General features: G+C 36.8%; 1 protein-coding gene across 10 annotated transcripts in view; it reads left to right on the top strand.

Moving 5' to 3' along the window:
- Nucleotides 1-21,771, top strand: part of kank1a (KN motif and ankyrin repeat domains 1a) — a 49,038-nt gene that overhangs the window by 21,790 nt on the left and 5,477 nt on the right. For 4 of the 10 annotated variants that reach the window (XM_042724585.1, XM_042724587.1, XM_042724586.1 and 1 more), the window contains 5 exons: nucleotides 6,209-6,337; nucleotides 13,554-16,196; nucleotides 18,750-18,887; nucleotides 20,149-20,245; nucleotides 20,880-21,065. In XM_042724585.1, coding sequence (XP_042580519.1) covers nucleotides 6,301-6,337; nucleotides 13,554-16,196; nucleotides 18,750-18,887; nucleotides 20,149-20,245; nucleotides 20,880-21,065 — 3,101 coding nt within the window. In that variant the 5' untranslated portion in view covers nucleotides 6,209-6,300. Of the gene's footprint in view, nucleotides 1-1,695; nucleotides 1,760-4,325; nucleotides 4,354-6,206; nucleotides 6,338-6,626; nucleotides 6,694-13,553; nucleotides 16,197-18,749; nucleotides 18,888-20,148; nucleotides 20,246-20,879; nucleotides 21,066-21,771 lie in introns of those variants that run through there. The other 6 variants (XM_042724590.1, XM_042724591.1, XM_042724588.1 and 3 more) reach the window with 5 other exon arrangements.

Raw genomic sequence — 21,771 nt, forward strand, 5'->3', positions numbered from 1 at the left:
GTAACTTCAGATTTTATTGTTTAGTGAATGTGTTTCTGTTTGTGTGTGCTTTGTGGATATGGCCCTGTTGTGGTAGAGTCCAGTTTTAACAGATGAAACACATTCCAAAAATAGAGAAGAACTGGAATCAGAGGTGCATTCCGAATCAGCCTCCTAAATCTGTTCTCAGGTTATGAATAGACACCAACTATTAGCAAATAAGTATAAAAATACATAAATAAAACCCTTTTTTTTTTAAAGGTATTGTATTTTATTTTATGTGGTCAACTTTTTATTTTAGAAAGGTTTTTTTTTGTCCTTGTAACATTCTGATGTTTATATAAGCTTATGCAACTTTTCCTTTATCAAATTTCTACTTATCAATTAGACAATTGATTTTTAGACTATAAAGGAAAGATCTCAGCTATTTTTCAAAATCTGCTATCATTATTACACAGGAATGCATCGAGTGCAAGTCAATTTCCTGCTCTACCAGACCTTTTGAAATTAGACTGTTCAATAGAACAGAGGTGGTGTTTCTGACTACTCATGCAATTAAAAATGTCCTATTAATAAAGCATATCAAATACAGGAATTGGTGGAATTGCTTGCTATATACATAAGTTCACATTTTGAGGTCCGTAAGATATTTATTTATTTATTTGTTTATTTACTTAATTATTTTTTTCACAAGTTGATACTTTTATTTAGCAAGGTTTCTATCAATTGATAAAAATGTTACAGTACAGACATTTATAATGTTGCTGTTTATTTGAACATTCCATTCACTAAATATTCTTGAAAAATGTATCATGGCTTCCACAAAAAATATTAATCAGCACAGCTGTTTTCAACATTGATAATAATAATAGGCCTAATAGAGCACCAAATTAGAATAAATTACAATGTAAATTAATAAATTACATGGCAAAATGTATTAAGATAAAAAGCAATTATTTTAAATTGTAATAATATTTCAAAATATTACAGATTGTGCTATATTTTAGATCAAACAAACGCAGCCATGGTGAGCATAAGAGACTTTAAAAAAAAGTTTTACTAACCCCAAACTTTTGAACAGTAGGCTATAGGTTATCTACAGTCTTTCTTTTTTAAGACATTCCACAACAATCTATTTTCTACCATCTTAAAAATCCCTTTAACCTTTGACAACACTAGATAAGATGGTTTGAAAGGCACAAATGGACTTTTCATATGGTCTTGCATTGGAGTCAGACTAATTTGTTCTAAATAGTCTCCATTTCATACTGTTTGTTGTCTTGTTTTGAGTTAGAAAGTTGTTTTGTTTCCAAAAGTAACAAAATGCATTTGTATATTTTTTGGATTCCAAATATATTACATATATTTATGTTTTAGAGAGCATGTGAACAGGAGGAGGCTGTTGTAGCTTAGAGCTGTCCTTGTTACAGATAATCAAACACTTTGCCTGCACTTACTAGTGAATCTAGACGCCGTTTAAGGCAAACAGACCAGACAAGGGTGATAATTACAAAAATAGACTCTTCGGCCCATGCGTTTCTCCTAATGGGTCTGTGGTTATGATTAAGTCACTTTCTCTTCGGGGTTCAAATGAGTCTTTATATTTAGCCGACCTAGATCAGCTTTAGGACCTTTCAGTCCAATCTTCATTTTAAACCGGGCTGTCTAGTGCATCAGTCGCTTGCAGGAGTTTGCACGCACAGTTTGAAGGTTGACTTTTACAGCAAGTTGATGTCGGGTTCTTGGAATATCCTGGATACATTTGATTCGGATGAACCGGGTAATGTGTTTGATTGTGATTTTATTTGTCAATTGTTTATTTAATAAACCAATGCTGCACTCGTAATGTGCTGCATTGTTTGTCTGCCTTTGCATGTAAAGATATTTTCTTTGAGTTTCGCATTGCTTAGGCTGAAAACCCAAAGACCGAATAAAAATGGTCTGCGGTTTCAAAACCCCCCTGTGCCTGTCAAGATAATTATAAGCTTTGAAGCTGGATTTGGAAGAAGGGAGATCAGCATGGTTGTCGTAAGTAATGGTTGAGGGCATTTGAGCCTGGGTCAGACCTTTGGCCCCCCTGCCAAAAGCTAACAAGAATGCACAGGTGTGTTCAGCCCCTTGCTTTTCTGAAGTTCTTCAGTTCTGGCTTATTTAAAAGCTCAGCGCTTTAATGAAATTCAGCTGGCTGCTTTCATGGTCAAGTTGTCGCTGACAAATCCTCCTTTTCCTCCAACTCGTCTTTATAATGACTGTGGCATGGTGTTAAGTGAAAAATGGTGTTTATGGGTGTATTAGGATGGTTTTTCACTCCCTTAAACATTGGTGTGGAAGATCAAAAGAGAGTTTGTGCATTTGAGTGTTTCTGGTGTATAGTTTGCCAGTTTCAGAGGGAAGTCGTATGATGTGGTCATCTGTATCATTTCACTTGAGTATACTCCTGCGCTCTCCGTTTTCTTGGCTTCAGGTTATGTGACATTATGAATGTCAGGAGCCCCTTGTTTAAAATCGTCAGTGGACACACCTGCAGCTCCACCTCAAACTACAACAGCAATATCCGAAATGGCCTTGTGGCCTTTCAGATGCACCTCCTCCCCTAAGGACATAATGATCATGTTACTCTGACCCATTATTTGAATTTCTGTGAGAGCAGCACGAGGCTCTATAGGTGGTCTCAGGTTTAGAATGTGGTTAGTTTGAAAAGCTTCTTGGATGGTGTTAAAGGAAACTAACAATCACCCACCCACTAACACTTTATCACCATTGTGAAAAAAAAAAAAAAAAAAAAAAAAAAAAGTCATACAGTGACTGTAGCCTTTCAAAGTCTTGAAAACTTTTGAATGGATGTGTATCGTATCTCAAAGTTCTGCATTGATGTAAACTTGGCATGACTCTTCACATTGCATTTTTAGAGCTCTGGCAGAGGGAAATATTTTAACTTGATCTATTTTGTAAGTGTGCCTTTACTAATGTATAAACTGCTTTTCCTACACTTCAAATATAACACAAGAATCCTCTGCATTTCTCAAAATTTCTCCTGATGTGTTCCACAGAACAAAGTCATACTTGTACAGAAACAACACAATTAAGTAATTATTTTAAAAAATCTGCAAATTAACCATTTACTATGAATTATGTGGAAGCTGTACTAGAAAGTGCAGTTAAATTAATGACAAGAGACAGGGAAACTAGGTGTGTTTGTGCATTTTTCTAAAGCAGTACACCTTACCGCTCCCATTTTAGATCTCTCTGCAGCAGAGTATGTTTTTGTGTGTGTGTGTGTGTGTGTGTGTGTGTGTGTGTGTGTGTGTGTGTGTTTAAATGCAGAGCTTTGTATGGACCTGCACTCCATGTTTAAATGCTGCCTCTAGCTATGGTGTTGTGTCAGGTGACTGCCTCGTCACGCTACCCTGCCCTCATCTCTGGATGTATGCAATACCTCCCACTAGCATGCCACGTTTCTCATACAAGATTTTCTGTTACGTTCCCTCTATTTATGAAACTGTCTCATATAAAATATAGATTGCAACAAGACTTTCTAGCCTCTTTCCTAGTAGCCACTAGCCAGAACTGAATATTTTAAAAGTGTAGCAGTGCAGATTTACAAAAGGTATAAAACTGCTTTCATTTCTCATCAGCATTAATTTTCATGCTCTGTATATACCTATTAGCAAGGCATTATGTGTCCTCTTTGATTAGAGATGTCTTAATTTATCAATGATTTGTTTCTAAGGAGTTGTCAGTCTTCACAAGTCAGTGTTTTCTTTATCTTTCACCTAGATCCCACTGACATACCTGGAACAAATATGAGGACATCTGTCCTTGCTGTGAGCAGTAAATCAGTATAAATGGCATTTATGTAATTCTAAGGTATTTAATGAAGGATCTCTTTAATTTGTCTTTATGAAAACTTGCTTATATTGTAGTATTCAAGTACAGACTTTGCTTAAAGGATGTTGAGAATAGGGAGTGACACTGAATGAGTAAAAATGATAAAACACGCCTTAATGATTCTTCATGCTATCAGAATGATCTACCTGCAGTTACTTGTCAATATGTGCTGGGCTGACTCTGTTTGCTATTAACAAGTAACCTTGTTGATGCCTTTGCCAATAGAGGACTTAACATTGTAAGAGTGTTTGATTAGATGACATCTACCTTTTTCGCAGAGGGTCTTCTATTAATGGTCTGGTGACCAACGGACGGATGCATCCTTTCCTCTTATAGGATCTCTGAAATCGGAGCAAGTTAGCTAATCTTAGCTGTAATATACACTCCATGCTGCATAGGTGTTTTGGCTTATAGGTTACTGCAAGGCCGTAGTAACACCATTCTCTGTGACTACATGTTGAAGGAGTTTAAGAATGACTGAGCAAGGTAGGTGCACCTTTTAGTCTAATGTCACATGTGCATCTAATGTACGTGTGCGATAGATATGCATTTTTGTCTGAAACGGAACTGACCCATGTCAGTTTTTGTCTGTAGTGTTTGTGATGCAGGCTAGTCTGTGGGATATTTTTAAGTGGTCAAGCATTCTGGGTTTAAAATATCTTCTAATTCAAGCCACACATTCATTTTAAATAGCAGCATTTTAGCATGTTTTGACAAGCTCAAAATTGACTTTCTCCCACATGTGCATATTTTCATCAAATTAGCTTGGTAGATTTTGGTGTCTAGAGACTGAGTGATTATTGTTAAAACTAAACAACTGTATAAAGTGTTGGACATGTCTCATAGTTTGCAGATCGGAGTGATTTGTTGATGAGCTCTTTTGCTGGGCTTGTTTATGGTAAAAAGGGAAAGGTTTGTCCTCTGTCTTCTATTCAAACAAAAATCGAAACTTCACAAACATCAGCTAGATTTTGCCTTGGTGTTGGTTGAAATTGCACAACATTTCTGAGTGGTAACATCAGTTTGGATGTGAACTTTGGCCATGCTGTAATAGCTGTATGTGTCTGCCAAAAAAAAAAAAAAACACACAAAAACATTTCTGTTATTGTTGCTGTAATATGTGATTTTGTGTTTTTTTTTTTTTTTTCTGCAAGTTGGAGGAAATTCCATAGCATGTCCTGTGTTTCATAATACTTAACACAGGTCCAATCATTGTTTTTACTATTTTTCCAAGTCTGTGTTCTTCAGATAATATGGCAGACCTCCCACTGATCCTTCTTCCTGCCGTTCTTCCACTAGGGGTTTATGAGACCTACCACTGTATCTGCTGCACACATGCATGTCTGCTGCTCTGCTTACACAGTCTCAATTTGCTGTCTTTAGTATCTAAATGGTTGTTGGGTTGAGATCAACAATATTAATTCTTGGTTCTTGATATTACTGATGCAAACATTTAACATGTGAAAATGCACAGCTTTTCCTTCACACAAAAATAGTTTGGCACCAGAATCAATATGAAGTTTGAGATGGTTACAGATGGTGTGCTGGTTGCCCCACAGCAGTATTTGGCCTTGTTGCTTTTGAGGTTTGCTCATTCTTTCCAGTTCCTGTGCTAATTTAGAATGAGTGCAGTTAGTTTTTAGAGCTCTTATAAGGTGCAGGAGTGTGCAACTTTGTTCAGCTATGTAAGACTGGCTTTGTCTGGGCCTTTCAATACATGGCACCTTAATTGGAAAAATATATAAAATTAACAGCTCATCCAAAAGTTATAAAATTCTGTCATACATTACTTACCCTCATGTTGTTCCACACCTGTATGACTGACTTTCTATCTTTAAAAGGTGAATTTTTGAAAAACATCCTGTCCACTTTTTTACCAATTAATTAAAGTGAATGAGCACTGTCAAGCTCAAAATGATAAAAAGCATAATCAGAAGCATCATATAAGTTTTAGTGCTCATGTACCAAGTGTTTTGAAGATACTATAGCTTTGTGTGAGAAACATCCTGAAATTTATTGAGTAAAAAAGGATGACACTATAACATTTTAGATTTGTCACAAGGTTATTTCTATATCCCCACCATTTGAAGGTTAAGGTTCTATTTGTTGTTAAATATTAAATGACCTTAATGAAAAGTTCATGTTTTGGTTAAACTTCCCACAAGGTAAAAATTGCAACACTAAGTTGCGTCACTAAGCTTAGGCCTCACGTATTTCAGATCAGAGCCTATGATTTGTTTCACAAACTTCACTTTTTTGGATTTTTTCATAGTGTGTGTTTGTTTTTGTGAATCATGCATGTGGCATTGTCTAACATTTTGTGTTTTGTTGTTTTGTTCAGTTTGCAGGTTGCATGGCAAGCTGATTTGATGCATGACATTTGCATGAGTGCATTCAGGCTCTCTGTGGGATTTCGAGTGAGTGTCTGCAGCAATGGCCCAAACCATGCACGGTAACAGCAGTGCTTCAGGTAACACCCTTCCCTTTCAATTAGTGCAATTTGTCTAATCTATTCTCTAATGAATCATCAGTGTTTATGCCTACAATTATTCTCAGTTGAAACTGAAGTGTGTAATTTTGGCACCACTACAATCACCAAATGGAATTGCAAAAATAATAACTGCTGTCAAACAGGTTTCCCAAACACTTCCTCTTCTTCTAAAAGGTTCCACCCCAAACTCAAGGCATTGATTGAGCCAATGTTGGGCGTTGTTCTTCGTTGGGCTGCTTGTGATGCTCAAAAAAACTAAGGTGGAAATAGAGAGAGTATTTTAATGTCAAAAAATGTACACACTTCAGCTTTAACTTTGCCAAGTGAAGACCCAGGTGAGCATTTGAAAAGATATATCTAACATGGATGTACAGTATGAACAACAGACAGTTGTGTGTTTTGAGATGTTAAATCTGTAGTATGCAGTGTTAGGGAAGTAACTTTGGAAATGTAATAGGTTAAAGATTACAAGTTACCCTATTTGAAATGTAATAAGTAGTGTAACTGTTTTAATTACTTCATTAATTTAACCAATTACATTTGATTACTTTTTGATCACTTTTCTAAATTTCTAACAAATGCTTTCAGCTGTTAATCATTTAAAGACATTTCAAGCAGGCTGGGTTGACCTTACAGTAGTACTCAACACTGATTACTTTCAAAATCCTTCTTCACTTTAATTAAGATTATAATAATAAAAAAAAGTCTTGAAACATTGGTGTCTCATATTTTAGTGCAGTTGATGCAATTTGGAAAGGGATCAATTAAATCTGTGTATGTGTGTGAAAATATTCAGATGTACCCTTTTTGTTTTTGTGAACATTTTCATAAGTACCTGTAATTTAATTACACATTTTTTTTCTCTGTGCTGTAACAGATTACAGTTATATTTTTGTAATTAAATTATGTAATTCTGTTACATGTAACTAGTTACTCCCAACACTGGTAGTATGTTATATTTTCTGACATTGTTTTTGTCTATGTATTCTGTTTTTACATTATTTTAATATAGAATGTACTGTATGTTTAAAGACTTTTCCAATTGCTGAGTGCTGTTTTAGGGTACAAGTCCATGCCTCTGTTTAGGACCAACACAGTTCTGCGTGTCTAACACAGTATATAAGCGTGACTTTCGCAGCGTGCTGTGAAATATTGCTTGTCAGACTTGCCGTGCACTGAACACTCAACCACAACATCAACACATTCCACTGTGCATTCCTCCTGGCAATAAAGTGAAAGAGCAACAACATGAGCAATACGAACTGTTATGTCAGTCACTTTATATTGAGCAATTCAATGGAAATTAATTGAATTATGGGTTTTATTACTTTTTTGGCCAGCTTGTGTTGACAGAAGGTCATTTTGATGATACTTTAAATGTCAAGCAGGCATGCTTTTGTTGATGATTAGGGAAATTATCTTAATGAAACTAACAGAGTCAATAGATAGATTCTTTCTTTAAGATATTGTATCTTTTTTGGGCGTTGTGGTTGTCTGCGTCACTGAACCTTCACCTTTGATGTTAACACAATGAAATTCAGGTCAGTAACAGCCTAAAGGAGATTTTGTGTTGTCTTGGACCCTTTCCATATGGTGGTTCCACAGCAAACTAAGGCCAGAGCACATTGTTGAACAAGACTGTCAGGCTGTGCCAATATGAAGTCTAGAGTTCTACTTGATTAGCATGTCAACTTTGAAGGGTTAATGGACGTGCTAAATTGTTGGACGCTAGTGTTACGGGTACTTGATTGCTGTTGAGTTACAATGGTAATCTCTATACAAGTGATCTGGTACCTCATTAACATTTAAACATCTTTTTAATTTCTTTGTGTATTGACTGTCAGCAAAGTCAAGTTTTCATTCTTATCTACAGTGCACAAACCCTTAAAGCAGATGTGTGACTGCTAATATATTTTGTGTTTGAGCAAATTTGAGTAGATGAATTCAGTATTAGGTACTGTACAAGTATAGGTTTGTGAAGACCCATGAATTTATGACGAAGGTTTTGTGGCTTGTAGTCCACATCTGTTAGCTTTGTGGCCATCTGTGGTTGAAGTTGAAAAAAGTGTTAGATATTTGCATTTAAAATGTGCAGTTTTTATCCTGGGAAAATAGACAAAATGCATGCTGGGGTGCATATAGCAAATCTCACTAGCTGTGGTGTATACTTTGATTGATTGCTTCCATTTTCTTAATTTGTAAGTCGCTTTGGATAAAAGCATCTGCTAAATGTAAATGTATACTAAAAGTTACTGGAATTACAAACGTTACCCTAACAATGAAAAGAGAACTGCACTCCTGAAGCTATTTCATGGACTATTTAAGTTCTTATCAGAGCATGTCTGAAAACTTATGCAGTCTGTTATGAAATGAGTGATGAGTGAAACAGGACTATGAATGATTCAGCCTAATAATTGTAATTAATTTGAAGTTTATTGTCTACAACAGCGTACTCTGCATGTAATTTGCCGCCATTCCTTCTGATATTCTTGGTTCAGTTACTGTTAATATTGGCTGAATTAGCTTTAGTCTGGGATGTACTCCAGGTTTAGTTAATATGAATGCTTAATACTGAATCTGTTCACTGTTTTGTCTGGGTTTTGCTCTGTTCTTTCATGGCAGGATTATTCTTAGAGAAGCTTCTGTATCTGTTCCAGCATTGTTTTTGTGCTTGTTTAATGGCTCTGTGTGTGTGTGTTTGTTAGTGAGGTCTTGAAAATGACGTGGATTTCTGGGATGATTAAACTGGGAGACTGACGTGGTTTCCATGGGCCGGGTCAGGAAATACCAGGCCAGAGTGAGAAAAAGGGCCTCTGTTTTCTCTTGTGTGTGTGTGTGTGTTTGAAAGAAGACTGATATGCCCAAGACCAGTAGTGCTAGCCTGCTACAGTACTACTTGTCAAACTCCTGCCCAGTAAGTCACAAATATGTATTATATTTAGTGCATTTAAAGGTAGACTGAATGAATAGCCACTAAGTAAAACAGATGGAGTGTTGTAGATACAGAATTATTAAATGCATTTCAGCTGTTTTGCTGATTTGTTTATAGAAGAGAAGATAGAAGTTGCATTTCTATTTTTTTTTTCTTTATGTTTGAAGCTAGTTAGTTTGTTATTTGAAATAGTTTCCATTTAAGGGTCCTGCACAACAGATTTTTTTTATTTTTTTTATGTAAACATGTTATCCACCGGGCAATATCACGCCCCTTGTCTTATTCTATAGCACCAGTAGGTAATGTTCTAACTTGCATTGTTAATGTTTTAGACTGTTTAAAAAAACATTGATGTGGGTTTTAGTTTTTGCAGTATGCATGTCTGAAATGCCTTTTGAAAGACATCGACATGTTGGGTGCATGTTTCAAAGATGACCAGAAAATATCCATGTTCACAAGCTCCAGCTGGGGCTTACATTCTTCTTTTATCATAGTATTTGCATACTGAATTGTAATTGGTCATGTGTTCTCTGTATATGCAAGCGTATTGTAGGCAATGGAATGTTCAGGGTTTAGCTGTCGTTAAATTGATTCTGTCTGGAAAATGGCTAGCATATTCTTTGAGTGTGAATCTTCAAAAGCAAAATATTGGATAACTCACTCACACTGGATAACAAACTTTTCATGCTTATGTGAACCATTTGTATTTTCCGTCTGTGAAAGATAACTTGGGTGTATGAAGGTCATTTCTGACATACTAATCTCTTAAATTTCCATATAGGTTTTGTGGTTAGCAAAACAAGCTGATTTATGAAGTTTGCTTTCCTCCCACATCATGGATTTGGGCATCAAAGGCCAGACATTCAAATAGAAGTTTATTTGCTAACATTCAGCAGATCTGTGCCCAAGGTGATCCTGGACTCAGTGAGAGATCTGCTGAGATTTCATTGTGTTACATGAGAACTGAAAACATTGTCCTCAGGGGTTTGTAATTGGTAATGAATACTCTCATGAGTGTTGTATTGGAATAGACTGCAGAGCCTAAAAGAGGCCAAAAAACTAATTCAAACTAAAGATTTTAGATAACAGTTTAGTTAAAATGTTTCTACTTTCGCAAGGCATCGTGGTCTGGTGCCATCATAATGCTGATCGCACAAATATTTAGCAGCCACTTGCTGACGTGTCTTCAGACATTTAGTCAGACAGATTTTGTTAGACACAGTAGATAAGCCATGACCTTTTAAACTCCAAGATTGTGAGACACACTTGTACTAATGCCTTTTTGTCCACTTCTTTTAGAAAAAGCAGTGCACGGATCAAGCAGGAAAAAGAGCAGGGCTGTCTGTGGACGTCTATTTTCAGCTGTTTACATGACACTAATGTTATATTTGGTCAAACATGGATGTCGTGTGAGACTTTAGCTGAGAGAAATTGCACCATCCTGTCTGTTGGCAAATGCAAGTAAAACATATTTTTTAAAAAAGGAAAAAAAGAAGAAAGAAAGAAAACACTCCTTGTTCCATATTTTAGAAATATTCCCATGGGATTTTTCAAACCATTTCCCCTCTACCAAATCAGACACAATTTTTGACCTTTTTAAATTGTCTAGACAGATTGGACAGGGCTGAATGTACTTAACACTTAATGTTTTATATTGACATAATAATTTGTCATTATTGTTTGGACAATAAAGCTTCCTGTAGCTATGGCACTATTCCATACCTTTTACAAACACCATTAACATGGTGTCCCTTTCTGTTCATTTTGTCCACAAATAACTTTGTGACAACAGACATGCCAAATGATCGTGTGTCATGTTTGTTTGTCCACCTGTCAGGACACTTCCTTTTTCTGCTCTCTTACTGGCCACAGCCATATCCGTACATTTTGTTTTAGCCAATCACATTTTTTTCTTTAAAAAATTGCGTCATCTGTCATTTTATTTTTTTTCCCTTTTGTCAAGGACTATAACTTGCAGTCTAAAGCAACCTAGGAGTAGGAAACCTACACTCAAAATAGGAACGGACTATACCATCCATTTTAAATTTACACAGGTGGAGTGTGAATATTTGTCTTGGGGATATATTTTGTAAGTACTGTCACATTTTTTAATCTTTAACTTGCTGCCAGCTGGTTGCTGAACCTTAAACCAGCCGAACTCATTCCATTCAAAGTGCTTTCCAACATAAAGTAAGTTTGCTTCAGTACGTTGCCCGTAGCATAAACTATTTTGAACGAAACATCCTCAAGGCTGTTTTTGTGTCTGATGGTGGGTAGTGTAATTCTAGACTGCTAAAAGAGAGTGTGGGTGGATTATTCTTGGAGCTGCTTCTCACACTGCTTTCATTCGTTTCCCTCGCTTCTCGCTTGCCCCTTTAGTTTTGCAGGTTTACACCCCCCCTCCATCAGTCAGGTCAGCATTCAGCTGCCCAAGTGTCTGTTCCTCGTACCAGACAAGCCTGTCTCGCTCTCCATGACATTGCTGTTGTGCTCTTGCTAAAGTCAGCAAAGCTAGCTGGTGTGTTGAACAAGCTAGCAATTGTTGCAGTACAAATACAGTAAAAGGGGTTTTGTCAGTGGTGTTGATGATGGTTTAAGAAAGAACATAGTTAGGGTGGTTAAAGAAAGAAGCTTTTAGTTTAGTTGGAGCATTTAGAAAATGTCTGCTTTACACTTTTATTATAATTTAAAAAGCCATGTTCATGTCACAATGTATTAGTGTTTTATCTTTAATCCTGAACATTAAGAAGCAGCAAATGCTTAAAAGAACCTTGTATTATGTGTCTAGTGAGTTAGGCTCCTTAATATAACAAAGACATGCCTGGAAAGAGTGTTTAAAAAGGGACCACTGTTTGAAGGAATTACGAAGTGTTTAAAGAGCACTTTGAGAGAGGCAAGACAGAAGAAACAGTGTAAGTGCTGCATGATTGGTGGAGGCATTTAGCCTATCACAGGCTGCGCTGAGCTAGGCTAAGTTTACACCAATAGTGGAATTTTTTCCCCCTTATGGAGTGAAGGTTGAGAAAGTGCTCAGTGAGTGAGGGGAGGCAGCCTGCAGCTTGTTCTAGTTATAAAACTCTATTACGGCTTGTAAGGGAACAGGCGTCGCTGCATGAGGACTGCTGTTTGACTTTGGGTAAGTGACGCTTGAACAATGAGGGATTAGGTTGCCTTAACCTTCTCAAAGCCACTTTCAGTTAAGTATATATAAGGGACACGGGAGGCAATGTTACATGTCCAAGTAAACTTTTTTGCATTTTACATATTTAAAATGTACCAAGAAATGTGTTTAATGGTTTGTTATTTGTTCTTAATGCACTGTGTCTGCTCTCTAAATCATCTAAAAGTGTGTTGTCCTCCAGAGAGTTAATCTGTCTAACTGACGGGAGGAATTCTCTGTCTGGTGTGGAATTTGGACTGTGATTATAAGCTCTGTTGATGGATATTCCTTGGCTTCTAGCTGAAAAGAAACCATTAATGTTTTTGCCTCTCTCTCAATGCATTTCTTGTCTGCTAGGTAGTGAGTGGGTGAAATGTTTAAGATATTGCCAGTTGCATTGGACTGAATAGATCTTTGGGTAGAAAGACATATTTGCTCTCCTTGCTTTTCCTTAACCCCACCCCCAGTTACCCTCCCCGTGCAAATGCTCAGCAAACACATGGAGTTTGTTTTGCCATGAAATTGAGTAGAAAACATCTTTAAAATCTAGTGTTGGAAATTGATAGATGGAAAATTAAATTTTTGTTAGTCAATGGTTTAACTCTTAGTGGAAAAATCTTAGCAATGTATTGTGTAAATGTGAAGTGGTGTTGGAATGACACTCACACTTTTATGATTACTGGGTATAACGGTTATTATACCTTTAGGCTTGCAACCATAGAAGTGACACCTTTTGGCAAGAGAGTTACATACTGTATGTGTCTTAATGTACCAGGCAGTCAGACTGGAGAAACATTGTCAAAATTGAAATGTATTTTTATGTTTTTACTAGCTGGTTGTTTTAGTCATTTGTTGTTGTTTCTGTATTGCTTTTGGTTCAATACCATGTATTGGTGTATAATATTTGTATGATACTGTAAGGAAATCATCATATTTGAGGAACAATGTTGTATAGTGTTATAAAGCTTTAAAAAAGAGTGTAATACTTTTTAAGCACAGATTACACATTTTCTTTTCTGACATTATTGTGCATAATTTAAGGAAATAATTGAATAACTGTACAGTGATAAGATAACTTATTCAACTAATTTCTTTTTTTTTAGAAAAAGATGATGATGAGAAGGACCCTTACTGTTTGGAAACCCCGTATGGTTATCAGATAGACCTGGACTTCCTTAAGTATGTGGACGACATCGAGAGGGGCAACACCATCAAGAAGCTAAACATCCAAAGGAAGCCAAAAGTGGTCAGGTCTGCGCCTCCTCCTCAGAGTAGTTGCAGTGGCCACACTGAGTGGGCTTCAACAGACTCTTTATCCTCTTCTAACAGCGATGAGAGCAAACAGTTGCCAGTCTTCTTTACACCTCAGATCCAGGTAGCCCCCCCTGGCCATACTGCCCGAGTCCATGAAGCTCCCCAAGCCTTTGTGAACGTCCCCGATACTAAGCAGCTGCTGCCTCCACCTTCTCCCCGCCTTCTTCGCCATAACCCCCAGGTGGAGAAAACACTGATGGAGACCCGAAGGCGACTGGAACAGGAGCGGCTCCTGATGCAGCCACCAGTCAATGAGCTGCCTCGTCGGCGACTAGCCAGTTTTGGCGGAATGGGCTCTTCCAGTTCCCTGTCCTCTTACAGTGGCTCCTATGGGCCAAGCCAGATTTCACCCAGCTCACATTCTTTTCAACATAATGGACATCTAGGCAATGGTGAGTACAACCCCTACTTCACATCCTCTATGGGCAGTTCGATCCGCCACAGTCCCCTCAGCTCAGGCATGACCACACCAGTGACCAATGTTAGCCCACTGCACCTCCAGCACATTCGAGAACAGATGGTAGTGGCTCTAAAGAGACTAAAAGAACTGGAGGAGCAGGTAAAGACCATCCCAATCCTTCAGGTCAAGATCTCAGTCTTGCAAGAAGAGAAAAGGCAACTAGTGTCCCAGATGAAGAACTCCAAGGTAGCGGGGCAGAGTCCAGGTGGAGGTTTCAGGAAGCGCTCCTATAGTGTTGGCAGTGCTGATCAGTATGAGCCCCTGACCCAGCTCAGGACAGGCTCTGAACTCCACATTGAGGAGATAGAGAACACTGAGCAGAGCACTCAAAGGCTACAAGAGTTCAGGCAACTGACAGCTGAAGTGGAGGCTTTGGAGAGAAACCTGCAGGATAATGGTGAGGAAAGGAAGCACAGCTTACACCAAACAGAGGAAAAAACAAACCAAAACGTCCAGCGGTGGAGGCGTGAGAGCAAGTCCATTGGTGTCGGAGCTGATGAGAACATGAACAATGTGGTTGTATATCGGAAGTCACCTGGGCAAAACAGAGATGTGGCTGTGGGAACAGAGCAGGAGTTGAGGAGCACAGGAGTTGGTGTGACTGAAGCCATGCTAGGTTTGAGTAGTGAAGTAGAAGCTGAAATCGAGATGCAGCACCAGACCATCGAAGCCCTGAAAGAGAAGATCTACAGAATGGAGGTTCAACTTAAGGAGACCACCCACCAAATGGAAATGGGAAAGCTAAAGCTTCAGCTTCAAGAGGCTGGATCAAGAAAAAAGGCTGACAAGGGAATGATGGCAAGGCCAGAGATGTATAGCACTTCAGTGGAGGCCAGGGTGTCCACACAGAGCCAAGGTGTGGGCAACCATGTTGAGTTTAGCGATGCAAGCACAAATAATGTCCAACAAATGAATTCAGTAGGCATTATTTGCAAACCAGAGGCAAGGCATGTTTCGGTGGGTCCAGAGTTGCCAATGGAGCAGTGGGTTGTACGAGAACGTGCTGAAGTTAAGGAACAGTGTGTTGGTAAGCAGGTTGTGATGTGCAACCAGGGTGTGGGAGTGGAATTAAGTGTATGTGAAATGGGGATCAACACTGAATTAACAGCCGAAGGTTTAGGACTATGCAAAACCGAGGCTGAACAAGACAAGGAGTTCAGGTCTATTGGATGTGGAGATTGTTCAGTCGATGTAATGGTCAGGCCAATCACGGAGATGGCAACCCAGAGCACAGCAACAGATGAAGTTCACAGAACTGACTTTGGGGTCATGGTCTTACCCATGTGTGCCTCACAGTACACAAATACAGAAATTGAGACAATAGGCAAGTTAACCAATACAGACAAGGTAGTTCTTATGGATTCCTGCACTACTACACAACCATACTCAAAAGACAAACAAGTTAGCACCATACCAGTGGAGACTCGTACAATTGCCATTGGTGATGGTCTTGTAAAAGATGTGCCGGCCACATTAAAAACGCGCTCAGTTTCAGTAGGTACAACAGCTTCTGAAGAAGGTATGCATGACAAGTCGCCATCTTACAAAACCAAAGAGACTGGGGTTGGCCTCACAAACATAAATGAAAACTTTTTAGTCGGTCACAAGACAAGGAACATTGCATGTGGCCCTTCTCAGTCTCCTACCTCGATCCAACTTGAGAGTGTTCCTGTGGGATCAATGTCATCAGCAGGACCTATCCACTCGCAGGCTGGGGCAGGTGTTGGACTTGATCACTACATAGAGAGAGTGCAGAAGCTCTTGCAGGAACAGCAGATGTTGCTTGCTCAGAACTACAGTGAGCTGGCAGATGCATTCGACCCACCTCAACAATCCCAGTTTAGCTCCATCAATAGTGAGCTGGTTACTACTCTATCATCCATCAATTCAGTAATGAAGTATGGAAGTGTTGAGGAGCTCTCCAATATGGACCTTCTGAGACAGAAGGAGAACTCAGACCACACCATGAAAGGTAAGTTGCAGTTTATTTGATCCTATATGCTATATGAACCAAAGAACATACATGCAGAAGAAGAAAAATATCGCTGCATGTTTAGTATAAAGCCCTCTGTACTCCATGTTGCTATATTTACACTCAGGCCCACTTTTCCTGCTGAGTATGGTGAGGAAGAGGGATGAGACAAAAGGGTACATGGTGCGTTTGTGTCTGAAATGATGCCTGACATGATATGACAGGGCACAGTTTTCTCTGACCCTGAAAAATACATGGGGGCTTTGGATATAATTCAACAATGATCTCATCTCTTTTGGAAAGCAGCAGCTTATGCTAAATGGCTAGTTGTTGTTGTCTTTGCTGATGCTGATTCATAAGTCCTCAGTGTTATGTAATGGAGAGAAGCTTTGTGTAAAGACTTTCTCTCTATAAAACCAGGCTCAGGAAGCATATCCCAAGTGTCTTTAAGTATGTGCACAAGTTCTTCATGTTTTTATTTCCAGTAAGGCTTAAAGGTCACAATGATCAATGCTCTGAAGTTATAAATAATAGTTGCTTCTACTCTGCAGGGAATCCAAAGAGAGAATATTTTAGACATGCACATCAGAGGATTATGGCCAATGGTCAGTCAAAATTGCTGCCAAGATTTTAGTGTTTCCATGTCTGCTGTGAACTGATTTGACTCTAGATAAAGCAGGAGATGTGCGCAGGTATTCTCCATATTGGACATTCTTTTGCAGAAATATTTTTATTGCGTCACTACATTTGGTTCATGACAATGAAAGACCATCTGATGTGAAGAATATCTAGAGGCTAGAATTCAGATTCATACCATAATCATTGCACATATTATCTTAAACTGTGAGAGAATCTGCACATAATTCTGATTGTGTGTTGTCCAAAGTTGTCCTTTTTTCAAGCAACTTTGTTTTGGCAGCAGCTATATTATAATGTCTTGAAGGTATAATTTTAAAGTGAATTATTAGGTACAGTATCATACCTTGTTTGCAGTTGCACCTAGAAAAACCACACCTTATTGGTTAATTTGCAAGACTTTTATCAGTGGCATCCTACAAGTCTAAATATAAGCAGCTACTGACATATAACAAAATTTGGTGTTATTTTTGTCCGCTGCTGTGTAATTTGAAGACTTTTAGCTTTATTGGCAAGTTGTTTGCTGAAAGTTTTTTTTTTTTTTTTTTTTGTCATTTATGTTAAAAATGAGTTATTTTAAGCTCTGCAAGGATGAATTTCAGATTTTCAAGATACAGAAAGCAAAACAGTTTCCTGAAATTTTTGTTCCTTACCACACTCAAAACCATAAAATGCAATTAGATAAAAGGAGCTCTGTTAAATCACACATGTGACATGGAGGGGTTCCAAAAAATCAATTTCTTTACCTTTTCATGTGTTCCTCCTTTTTATCAGCACAATTGACCATTAAAACCAATATATATATATATATATATATATATATATATACACACACAGTACAGGTCAAAAGTTTGGAAACATTACTATTTTTAATGTTTTTGAAAGAAGTCTCTTCTGCTCATCATCAAGCCTGCATTTATTTGATCAAAAATACAGAAAAAAACAGTAATATTGTGAAATATTATTACAACTTAAAATAATAGATTTCTATTTGAATATACTTAAAAAAAATAATTTATTCCTGTGATGCAAAGCTGAATTTTCAGCATCATTACTCCAGCCTTCAGTGTCACATGTAACATCAACCCTACCAAATAAAAATATAGAATTTAAAAAAGAACTGCATTTATTCAAAAAAACAAAAAAAAATCAAATAATAATATATTTTCTTTACTATCACTTTTTATCAATTTAACACATCCTTGCTGAATAAAAGTATTGATTTTATTTAAAAAAAGAAAGAAAAAAAAAAATTACTGACCCCAAATTATTGACCAGTAGTGTATATTGTTATTACAAAATATTTATATTTTAAAAACATAGCTTCTTCTTTTTTATTTTCTTTTTTTTTACTTTTTATTCATCAAAGTATCCTAAAAAAGTATCACATGTTCTGAAAAAATATTAAGCAGCAGAACTGTTTCCAACTTTGATAATGAATCATCATATTAGAATGATTTCTAAAGGATCATGTGATAATGATCCTAAAAATTCAGCTTTGCATCACAGAAATAAATGATAATTTAAAGTATAATAAATTTAAGAACAGTTATTTTAAATTGTAATAATATATCACAATATTAATTTTTTTTTCTGTATTTTTGATCAAATAAATGCAGGCTTGATGAGCAGAAGAAACTTCTTTCAAAAACATTAAAAATAGTAATGTTTCCAAAAACTTTGACCTGTACTGTGTATATATATATATATATATATATATATATATATATATATATATATATATATATATATATATATATATATATATATATATATATATATATATATATATAATAGAATTTTATTTTCATTTTAAGAGTTGATTGTCCTGAGCTATTAACAAATGTATGGGTTTTTTTAATGCATTGTTGTACGTCATGAATGTGTTTTCTGTCTTATTTCATCCTGTTTATCCAGAAACACAGAGGATCACTTCCCACTTGAGTAGTTTGAGGACAGAGGTCACAAAGATAGAAAATGTGTGTATTGATGATGCACATGGTACAGCAACACAGAAAAGCCGCATGGACCAGCAAATGTCCACAGCATTGCATGGTATGCCCAATTCTGTCACTAAACAACCAAGAGATATTTGTACATTTTTGCAGTTCCAGTCAGTTCCAGTCAGTTGTGGTTGACAGTCAGTGTGTTAATATGCAGTGTCAACTGAATTAGCTTTAGATAAAGCAGAAGATGTGCTCAGGTATTATCCATATCAGACATTCTTACATTACGACCTTTGGCTCATTGTAATGAAAGACCATCTGATATGAAGAATGTCTAGAGACTAGAATTCAGATTCATACCATAAACTGAGAAAGAATCAGGAAGCACCCCATTCTGACTGAATGTGATCTGAATTTGTAGTTGTAGTTGACAGTCAGTGTGTTGATTTGATGTGCTGTAAGACTGATTAAACATCATAAAAGAAGCCACTTATTCATGTTGAACTCCCCTTGATGGATGGCTTTTTTGATGAAAAGACCCTTGTGTGACTGTCTCAGGAGAGCATGTAACAGATTAACAGCTTTAAGATGCACTTTCCAGCATAAATCTGCTCTCACCTGTCAAAAAAAGGGAAACATAATGAGTGCCTTCACCGCATACAATGTTAGAGATACAGACTGTTAGAGGGAGTGTGTCCATCTGTAGGGCATGTTCTGGCAGTTCTCAGAACTGTTCTTTTTTCAGTCTCTGTGGAGAGGGGCGGCGATCCTCTTCGGTCTTTGGCAGTGTGAAGCCTGTACTTAACATGTTTGCCATAGCTTTAGGCTTGGGTTGTGTTTCTTTTGCTTCACATCATTTTTTGAAAACTCATGTTTGATATGTAACTTTTTTTTTTCTTTTTAAACTAGCGGCGCTTGATTATTCTTTCTTCTGTTGAAAAGGACAACAAGGGTTGGACGTTGTACATGTCTGTCAGATTTGGAAATGTAGCCAGCTCTAGCTTATGGTCTTAATTAGCTGTTGCTGCCTAAAGTAGATTCAGCTTGTTCATTTCCCATAACAGCGATAACACTTAATATCATAATAAATCATGATTACAGGGTTATGCATTTCTTTCCATTTTGATAGGGTGTGTCGATTTTTGTCAGCATTTTTGGTGGAGACAAAATATTGTTTGCAGATCTATATTAAAACGGTTTATATTTATTTATTTATTTATTTATTTATGCACTAGCAATATGTACGTAGGCTTGAATATACCTTACCACTACTTATGCCTGGAATAATATTTGATTTAAAATGCAAACATTTTGGCTCCACTTTTACAATATAAAAATATTTGATCACCTGCATTTCTCTTTTCTTCTAGGCAGTCACAGCACCCTGAAGTCCATCATGAAGAAAGACGGTCATCAGGGGCCTAATGGCACAAAAAAGAATCTGCAGTTTGTTGGTGTAAATGGAGGGTAGGTTCTCTTCCACAAATATGAGGAGAAAACACCTTTATTATGAAATAAATATTTTCCAGCTGATGTTGGTTTTAAGGGATATAGCTAGCCAGTCATTAAAACCTGAGGTTTCCCAATGCAAATAGCATATTTATCTTAAAGCATATTTGAAAAAATATTGGTTTTTGAATATTTGTTTAAATTATTTTATTATATTAGTTAATAGCTAGTTTGTATCTTAGCTGCAACAATATTACTATACATATGTATATATTATTAGTAATCTGCAGCGTGTGTTACTTTTTCCTGTGGACTAGGTAGCTTATCTATTAATTAATTAATTAATTAATTAATTAATTAATTTATTTATTTATTTATTCATTCATTCATTTTTACTGCAGTAGCTAACTGATTTAAAACACAAAATGATGCAAATTATATATTTTAACTTAAAAATAAAAAATAGACCAAAAAGTGATGACACAAAAAAAGAAGCTATGTGTTGTGGCCATGAAGAACTATGAAATATACAACTTAGCAGTCATTTCACAAAATCAGTGCTGCATTTGAACAATCAGAATCAAGTATTCTAGAGCATCATGTAAATATGCAGTAATTTAATTATGTGCACATATGTGCTTTCCATGTCTAGCTATGAGACAACATCGAGTGATGACTCCAGCTCAGAAGAGAGCAGCTCCTCTGGGTCAGAGGATGAAGAGGAGGACAAAGACAAGGTGGTGAATGTGAGCGAGAGGAGGAAAGAAGAATTCAGGAATAATGACGCAGTGGATGAAGACAGAGACACTGATGATTTAGGCCAGGACAAAAGGCAGAGGCAAGTATTGCCAGTAACTCTTCAGTGTTGCACCATTTTTGACTGTAGATCAATTCAAGAGTCTCTTGCGTTAGAAGGAGAATTTAAGGTATTTTGGATGTTATGTCTGCAAATATATAAAAAAGGAAAAAAGACTGTACGGCCACACAAATGAAACATCAGATCTGTATTATCATATCATTAAAGAATCCTGCATACCAAACCTGACATGAGTTATGAGAAAGAGTACTAAAGTACTACCCTTCATAATCTCAAAGAAGTCCTCTTTCCACCTGGAAATAATATTATTTCATATCTGGATAGCATCTGGATATTCTTTAGCTAGAATGCTTAAAGAATGCTTCTTTAACTACACTTTGCATTCCAGTGTGTATCCAGTGTTATATAGCTGAACGAGTACACTGGACACGCAAAATGGAAAATGCCATTCATTGCATTTTCAACCATTTAATAATTTAAAAGTTCTAAATGTATTCATTTCAGAAGATAAAAAAGAATGTATCTGGTCTATTACATTTCCCTATTTTACAAGCCTTCCAACAATTAAAGGTGCTAATAGAAATTAGAATTGAAAGGGAGAGAAAAAAAGTTTAAAGTACTAAATTAAAAATAAATTAGGAGAGAGATGTAGGGATTTGGGGAGAGACATAAGAGACTCCTAGTGTAGTCCAGTAGAATAATTCATGGGATATTGTTCATTGAATCG

Source organism: Cyprinus carpio, chromosome B5, assembly GCF_018340385.1.
Source record: "Cyprinus carpio isolate SPL01 chromosome B5, ASM1834038v1, whole genome shotgun sequence".
In the NCBI taxonomy this organism is placed as follows: Eukaryota; Metazoa; Chordata; class Actinopteri; order Cypriniformes; family Cyprinidae; genus Cyprinus; species Cyprinus carpio.